The 9,208-nt window shown below is 48.3% G+C and overlaps 1 protein-coding gene across 1 annotated transcript; it reads left to right on the top strand.

Moving 5' to 3' along the window:
• The first annotated feature begins 2,685 nt into the window (after positions 1 to 2,685).
• LOC122932257 (uncharacterized protein K02A2.6-like) lies at positions 2,686 to 7,042 on the top strand. Its single transcript, XM_044286560.1, has one exon. The coding sequence runs from the start codon at positions 2,887 to 2,889 to the stop codon at positions 7,006 to 7,008; it is 4,122 nt and encodes a 1,373-aa protein (XP_044142495.1). The 5' UTR covers positions 2,686 to 2,886; the 3' UTR covers positions 7,009 to 7,042.
• The last annotated feature ends 2,166 nt before the right edge of the window (positions 7,043 to 9,208 follow it).

The raw sequence follows: 9,208 nt of genomic DNA, 5'->3' as shown, positions 1-9,208 counted from the left end.
CAAATTGTGGCATATTTAACAGAGCATAATGCCTTATCGATTTCATCATTCAAAGATGCCCCATGAGGAAAGGACAAGTGTTGAATTAAACGATAAGCATTAGGCTCCTTTTTGGGACCACCCCTAATGGAGAAAGGTGAAAATTAGCAAAAGGAGGAGAGGAAAAAGGACCTGCAATCCTACTTAAAGCCAATTCCTTTGCTAATTTAGATTGAACAACTGAAGGGAACTGATCAACAGAAGACAAATTATTAACCCATTCACAACCCAAACCAGAAAATGACGGTAACCGAAAACCAAAAGCAAAACTATCCAGAAGCAACTCCGCCATCATGAAATTTGGGTATCGCTCGAGCCAAGGACGCATGTTCTCCAGATTTACTGGCGTCCAAGCTCTTAGCCACATACTCTTTTGTGGAAGGCTGGGTCGGCATGTTAGCTCTTTTATAACACCGAACCAGCGGATGGCTACCTCCACAAAAAGCACACTCATGACGGTACTTGCAGGATGCAGGCCATCTGCACTTTGATTCATTAAATGCAAAGCAAGTACCTTTCTTAAATAACTGAGAATGAGAGGCTGACGGAGTTGGCTGTTGCCTTGCGGCTGCAAAGGATAAACGCTGCGGCAACAATAAGTTCAACCACAGACCAACATCCTTTGCGCCCCAACGCATGCTGGGGTACACTGACAGCCTTTGTCTGAAACCTTCATCATACACAAACCATCCAATTCCCCCAAAATTTGTATACGCCTCTAACACATTATCGAAATGCTGAAAAAGGCCAGAACACTTCATAGGAAATTTTTCTCCCATCACGCTACAAAAAATACAGTATGCTTGGAGCCAATTATTAAAAGTCCGGGGGATAGGACATCTTCCGTCTTCCTCAGACTTATCCTCCCGCTTCACTAGTTTCGTAATGAAATCCTTAGAAACGGGTAAAAGATATAACATATCTACAAATTCATTTCTCCATATCTTCTCTTAATTCACACGGCAACATTTCTTTATAACACGCTTCCGAAACACCTTTACGTCTAGCAACCACTGGCCTAGGGAGAGATTCCTCACTATCTGAATACCCACCTCCTGACCGGAAAACCGCCAAGCGTCCAAAAAATCACCTGCCACACCAGCCGGCTCAGGAGGAGGGGGGGAGGGGGGGACAAAGTTCTTTAAGGAAGAAAGTACAGAAGACATAGAGGCAATGACAGTACTCAGACCACTGGTGCACTCACCACCCTCAGAAGCAGAAGCCTGGACACCTGCAGAGGATCGAGGGAAGTCCTGTAGCTGTGGTCCATCAAGTGGAGCCGCTGGGAGGAATACTGCACAGGCCTTCCTTCTCCGTGCCTTCCTCGACACCTTGACTGGACCGGAACGTTGGTGGCATCAGTGGATGCTCTCCCTGCCAAAGACGTCTCCGGAGCAGAACCCGAACGCCGAAGATCGCAGGAGGTACTGAAATGCTGGTCCGGGATTTCTGGGGACACCGATTCCAGAAGCACCGCTGACGTCATCTTGCTGCTGATGTTTCCGGTGCACCCATTTCCAGAGGAGCTGCGTCTTTCAAGCCTCTTCTTCTCCTGGCCGGACCTGCCTGGGAAAGGAGAAAAATGGCTGCGCTGCCTCTTCTCCCTTCTAGAAGAGTGCAGTGCAGGCAACATGGAGGGAGCACCCGGATCATCAGCCACCTCAGCTGACTGTTCAGAGACCGCACTGGAAGCGCCGACCACCGCAGGGACCGCTGAAGGGGAAGACATCTCAGCCAGGCAGGACTCAAGCCAGGACGCTGTGTCGCCATCTCCAGCACGCCTCCGAAGTTCCGCGATGAAATCCTCCATCAGGTAAAGAGCAGCAGGCGGGAACGGGCACCAATCTTTCACAGGGAGAGAGCAGCAGGCGGAAACAGGCAGCAATCCTTCCACAGGTACTCGCCTGGCAGCACACGGCTGGCAGACACCGCTTCTTTTAACCCTAGACTAGTCCCAGCCCAAAACTCCCACCCAATCCTATACCTGTTGCTGGGCACCCCTATTCCATTCTGCCCAGCAACAGAATTCCATAGGTCCCTCCTCGACCCAATAAATGACCTCTGCCACTCTGCCCAGTAACCTTCCTATTTTTAGCCCATGAACCTCACTTTCTTGGCTGGAAAATTCCCACCAAAAACTCTAAATGTAAAATCTCTGGGATGATTATAATCCCATGAGGATCCCTCCATAATTCTTTCCGGGATCCTGACATTCATTTTCAGACCTGCAGGAATACAATTTACAACCTGCTCCTAGTTTCACAATTTTCTCATGTGGACACACTCCTCTCAGTAAGAAATGCTGAATGTGATGTCTGTATGCCCAGGATGCTGCTGTCTTCACTAGCTCTCATGTATTAGTAGCACAGCTTTATTCCTGTACTTCTCCTTCTACAGCCCACGAGGCATTTTTTCTACCTTGTGTTAGGAGTCACTGATGCTGAGGAGTGTGCCTCCCTCAGAGTTTACCATGACTGATCTATTTTCTCTGTACATGTGATGTTGTGATAGATCACTGTGACCTTTACCCTTTTTCTCCTGATGCATGATGGGGGAGGAGGAGCTGTACCAGGAAGTCAGACAGTGTGTGTGAGGGGAACTGGAAGCAGACACATGAGGCTGAGAAGGGATTACATCTGATAAGGACAGAAGCTGTTGGAATAAGACTCCTCCATGTAAGAATGCCATAATGTTCTGAGTAATAAACCTTGCTCTGGTTAAGTAGTACATCGGCCTGTGTGCGTAACTTGTTGAGCAGATACTGGCAGCATTGCCAGCAGCACCTGAGAGACACAGAGTGTCCAGGGGACATAACAGTGGCGACGAGGATTGTGGATTTTAGCACACATGGCCTTCATAGGGTTTATTCAACCATTTGATCCTGCAGCTGAGTCATGGATCTCCTGGGTGGAGAGGCTGGAACAGTATATGGAAGCGAATAATGTGACTGTTGAAAAGAGAAGTGCAGTTTTTCTCACTGCATTGGGTCAAGCTGCATATGGAACCCTCAGAGACCTTGTTTCTCCAGACAAGCCAGCCTCTAAGTCCCTGCCTGAGTTAATTCAGACGCTACATACACACTACAACCCGAAGCCGTTGGAAATCGCGGAGCGGTTTAAATTCTACGGTAGAAGGCAGCAGGCCGGGGAGGATATAAAGACATATATCATTGCTTTACGTAAACTGGCTGCCACTTGTCAGTTTGGAGACTACCTACAGACGGCTCTCCGTGACATGTTCGTCATGGGACTCTGCGACCCAGCCATACAGAAACGTTTACTCACAGAACCCGACTTGACTCTGACGAAAGCCACTGACCTTGCTACGGTCATGGAGTTGGCAACACGGGACGCCACCCTACTGAAGGCACCACCTACAACTCCTGCAAGCCAGGGTGAGGAAATATTCCACACTGCTATCACTCAACGCTCGAGACGCCCGTCCCCTGCCACTCAGCTTAAACCTCGCCACCCTAATTCTTCTGTCTCTGGGACCCCGACTTGCTACCGTTGTGGTAACACTACTCACAGTGCGCCTGCTTGCAAGTTCAAGGATGTCGTTTGTTTTCGCTGTGGGAAGACTGGTCATATTGGGCGCGTTTGCCGCAGCTCTCGCTCCCCGAACACTACCACTAAAGATAGACGTAAACAGACATTCCGTGTGGATATGGACAATAACGGTTTTAGCTCTGATGAGGAGACATGTGTCCAGCATGTTGGACTGTTTCGAGTAGCTGGGAGTACTCCGGCGATTAAAGTGGATGTCACACTCAATGGCTGTCCTGTCTCCATGGATGTTGATACAGGGGCAGCTGTGTCTGTCATTTCATGGACTGATTTAAAGGCATCGGGTCTGTCCCTGCCGCTAAAACCTACAAAGCTCACGCTACAAACCTACAGCAAGGAACTACTACAGCCCTTGGGTTATGTAAAGCCCCTTGTTACATTAGGCAACCACAGTCAAAGTCTACGCCTTTATGTTGTAAGGAATGGAGGTCCTCCGCTGTATGGAAGGGACTGGATCAAAGCCCTGGGCATGCCTCCTTTTACCATTGGCCAATGTACATTGCTTTCTAAAGTAGACCATTGGGTGGAATCCCTGAAGTCACGTTTTAAAGAGGTTTTTGAGGACTCTTTGGGCACCGTAAAAGGAAAGATGGCCCACCTCCTCTTGAAGCCTGGTGCTACACCTCGTTTTTGTAAGGCAAGATCAGTACCTTTTGCCTTGCGGAAAAAAGTGGAAGCAGAGCTGGACCACCTATTGGCTGAAAAGATCATAACGAAAGTGGATAGAAGTGAATGGGCATCACCAATTGTGCCTGTCAAGAAAAAGAATGGAGACATTAGGATTTGTGGTGATTTCAGGGTAGCTCTGAACAACCAACTTCTTGTGGATCAATACCCATTGCCTCGACTTGAAGATTTATTTGGCTCACTGGCTGGGGGGCAAAAGTTTACAAAAATAGACTTAAAGCAAGCTTACCTGCAACTGCAAGTACACCCAGATTCACGCCATCTGTTGACCATTAACACTCATAAAGGATTATTCCAGTATAACCGCATGGTTTTTGGCATAGCCCCAGCTCCAGCCATCTGGCAGCGGATCATGGATGAGGTACTGGCAGGAATACCTTTCACCCAATGTCTACTGGATGACATGCTCATCACTGGTCCCACTGATGAAGAACACAGAAAGAATGTTGAAGCTGTGCTAGGGAGACTCCAAAAGTATGGTTTACGTGTCAATCTGTCAAAATGCGAATTTCTCAAGTCTCAACTGGAGTTTTGTGCCCACACGGTGGACCGTCATGGGTTACACACTACTGAAGAAAAGGTTAAAGCCCTTACCCATGCCCCTACCCCCCGGAATGTCACCCAGCTCAGGTCCTACCTTGGCCTCCTAAATTACTACCACCGTTTCTTGCCGAACCTAGCGCACCAGCTCTACCCATTACATCGCTTACTGGATGCAAGAGCTAAATGGATATGGACAGACAAATGTGAAGAAGCTTTTCGGCTTTCTAAAGAACTCATTCTGTCTTCTCGAGTTCTGGTCCACTATGATTTAAAGAAACCCGTCATCCTGGCTTGTGATGCCTCGCCTTATGGACTGGGTGCAGTGCTTTCCCATGTCATGCCGGATGGCACGGAGCGCCCCATTTCTTTTGCCTCCAGGTCTTTGACCTCAGCAGAACAAAACTACTCCCAGATTGACAAGGAAGCTTTGGCCATTGTATGGGCCACAAAAAAATTTCACGCGTACGTCTATGGTCGGGAGTTCACACTTATCACTGACCACAAACCTCTGTTGTCAATACTGAACCCTCAGAAAGGAATTTCTACAACAACCGCATCTCGCTTACAAAGGTACGCTTTATTTTTAGGAGCTTATGCTTATTCGATCAGATACCGCTCCCATGATACCCATGGCAATGCAGATGCATTTTCCAGATTGCCACTAAGAGATGACCACCCACTAAGAGAGGTACGTGTAGTGGAAGTACACAGGCCACAATCTTGCATGTCCACCTCCCTGATTGCCAGACATACAGCCACAGATCCTTTCCTGTCTCAGATATTCTCTTATGTTCAGACTGGATGGCCAGGGAGTGTTTCAGGTGACTTTCGTCCGTACTTTGCCAGAAAATGTGAGCTTGTGACTAATGCTGGTTGCCTACAATGGGGCAATAGAGTGATTGTACCCCAGTACTTGCAATCAACCATGCTAAGGATACTGCATGAAGGCCATCCTGGTGTGGTGCGCATGAAGCAGCGGGCCCGGAGCTATGTTTGGTGGCCACAAATGGATACAGCAATTGAAGATTATGTTGCTCAATGTCCTGGGTGCTGTCAAGCCCAGCGACCCCAAAAGAGAGGAACCCTGCAACCTTGGCCATGGCCAACAGAACCGTGGTCCAGACTCCATCTTGATTTTGCTGGCCCCATCCAGGGTAAAATGTATTTGATCGTGGTAGATGCACATTCAAAATGGCCGGAGGTTTTTCAAATGCCTTCTATTACCTCAGCTGCTACCATTCTAGTCTTAAGGAAGCTCTTTGCTCAATTTGGCTTGCCTACAGCCATAGTCTCCGACAATGGAACTCAATTTACATCGCATGAGTTTCAATCCTTCCTTAGTGGTTTGGGTGTCCAACACTACAAAACAGCTCCTTATCATCCAGCTTCAAATGGGCTGGCAGAACGATTTGTGCAGTCATTTAAGAAGCACTTACTGTCCACTCTGGACCAGGTTGGACTGTCAGAAGAGAAGCTGCTGGAATTCTTGATCATGTACCGTAACACGAAACACGCTACTACTGGGCTGTCACCGGCTTTTCTTATGTTTGGCAGGCATCTCCGCACCAAACTTGATTTAGTTCGTCCGCAGGAGCAGTCACCAACACCTCCTCCGCCGGGCCGTCTGGGATTCCGTGCCGGTGATCTTGTATGGTCTCAGAATTACAGAGCTTTGCCTCCTTGGCTTCCTGGCGTTATTGATGGAACTCTTGGCAGAAGAATGTACCTTGTCCGCCTGGAGGAAGGCATTTGTGTTCGGCGACACCTTTCACAATTGAGGAAACGCATTTGCCGGCCACTAGTGACGAAACCGACCCTTCTTTCTGACCACCCACCAGAGTCTACTCTGAACTCTGCTGGTGACATATGGCATGGTGTCTGGCATGATCCCACAAGTTTACACCCAAACCCTGAACCGGTTGGTGACCATATTCCTGAGGAGCCCGGACATGTGCCTGAAGTTACAGAGACTGATTTGTCTGTGGGACGCCCACTGACATCTCCAGTACCTTTGACTGACTTTATTCCTCCCGGTGCTGTACCTCTGCGTAGGTCTACCCGTCAAAGACGTCAAACGCCTCGCTGGCAAAGTGCTGAAATCTTACGGGACACATTGGAGGTCAGGGAACAGAGACAAAGGGCTCATGAAGTGCTGCGGAAATCACAGAACTGAATTGGAGATACTACTTGCTGAACTGATCTCGCTTGCCTTGTTATGTTATGTGTTCAACATTTTGTTCTCTTGTTATGTTTTTTTTTGTTTTTTTGGGGAGGAAAGGAGGTGTGATGTTGTGATAGATCACTGTGACCTTTACCCTTTTTCTCCTGATGCATGATGGGGGAGGAGGAGCTGTACCAGGAAGTCAGACAGTGTGTGTGAGGGGAACTGGAAGCAGACACATGAGGCTGAGAAGGGATTACATCTGATAAGGACAGAAGCTGTTGGAATAAGACTCCTCCATGTAAGAATGCCATAATGTTCTGAGTAATAAACCTTGCTCTGGTTAAGTAGTACATCGGCCTGTGTGCGTAACTTGTTGAGCAGATACTGGCAGCATTGCCAGCAGCACCTGAGAGACACAGAGTGTCCAGGGGACATAACAGTACACTAATGATTCTCATTCTGCTTACTGCCTTGTTTGTGCTGTTCCCCTTACCAACAGCCTGCGTGAGCTTCCCTCCTTAGACGCTTTTCCCCGTCAACACACTCTGATTTGCTGTGTACAACTTCCTCCCCCTCCCTGCTGCTGTCTCTAACATTGAGAGATAGTATAATGAAAGCAGAGAGAGCTTTCAAAATAATGCTAGATTCAGCAGTACTGCCAGCTAGTCAAAGACTAACTTGACACGGCACCTGTCACATTGAAAGTATCAATTATATTTTATTCTGCCAAACTGAAATAAATGTAAAAAATCAATAAATAAATTTGCAACTATGTGAGTGTTGGCATGATAAGCTTTGATTAAGATGTATTAATACAGTGTGTGTATAAGGTGCAGCCAGGGGAGCACCCAGGAATTTTGTCTAGGGGGGGTCCGAAAGGCAAAAAAATGTGGCTTGTGTAGTGCGCTGTGCTAATTCAATTTTTCAAAGCCCCCTTTATATTTAAAACTGCAGGGACGGGGGTGTAGCGTGTTGCGCTGATTCTTTTACTTGGCGATTCTAAAAGCTCTGCAGGAAAACAACAATGCGGCGCAATTCTTTTGGCCCCGCCCATTATTAAAAGCCCCTCCTACATATAATAGGCCACTCCCAACAAACACTGTACAGCTGACATTCTATAGTTGCGGCCTGTCTCTACACATCATACGGAGAGAGGGGGAGGTCTGTCCTGGCTGCACTGCCTGCTTCACATCATACAATAGACAGCAGGCTGCAGCCAGGAAGGTCCTCCGCTCTCCTCCCTCCCCAGATCCTGCTCAAGGCCTGTGGTTCCCCCCACCATCTGCCTGCTGCCCCCTTTGGCTGTCCTCACCCAGCTCTGAATCCTCCTTCTGCAAATGGCAGGGGAGGAGCCGGAGCATCTCCTCTCCTACATAGCGCCCCATACCTCTTACATCCAGTGATGTCACCTTTGTTGTAGACGTTCTCTTTCCTCATCTTCTCCATTCAGACCAGACCGCCATGATGATTTTTCAGCCATCTCCCATCTCTGCAGAGATTAACAAACAGACATTAGTTTCCCACATTTCAATCATCTTCACATCTTCTGAACACCCTTTCCTGCCACCCCCAATACTGTGCCCGCTGTGCCCCCAATACTATACTGCAGAAACAGTCCCCCTGGAAATACTACTACCACACAGATAGTGCCCCAATACTGTGCCCGCTGTGCCCCCAATACTATACTGCAGAAACAGTCCCCCTGGAAATACTACTACCACACAGATAGTGCCCCAATACTGTGCCCGCTGTGCCCCCAATACTATACTGCAGAAACAGTCCCCCTGGAAATACTACTACCACACAGATAGTGCCCCAATACTGTGCCCGCTGTGCCCCCAATACTATACTGCAGAAAGTCCCCCTGGAAATACTGCTACCACACAGATAGTGCCCCAATATTGTGCCCGCTGTGCCCCCAATACTATACTGCAGAAACAGTCCCCCTGGAAATACTACTACCACACAGATAGTGCCCCAATACTGTGCCCGCTATGCCCCCAATACTATACTGCAGAAACAGTCCCCCTGGAAATACTACTACCACACAGATAGTGCCCCAATACTGTGCCCGCTGTGCCCCCAATACTATACTGCAGAAACAGTCCCCCTGGAAATACTACTACCACACAGATAGTGCCCCAATACTGTGCCCGCTGTGCCCCCAATACTATACTGCAGAAACAGTCCCCCTGGAAATACTACTACC

The sequence above is a fragment of the Bufo gargarizans genome, chromosome 3 (genome assembly GCF_014858855.1).
Source record: "Bufo gargarizans isolate SCDJY-AF-19 chromosome 3, ASM1485885v1, whole genome shotgun sequence".
In the NCBI taxonomy this organism is placed as follows: Eukaryota; Metazoa; Chordata; class Amphibia; order Anura; family Bufonidae; genus Bufo; species Bufo gargarizans.
The sequence above is the reverse complement of the archived record's forward strand: the minus strand, read 5'-3'. Positions and strand labels throughout refer to the sequence as shown.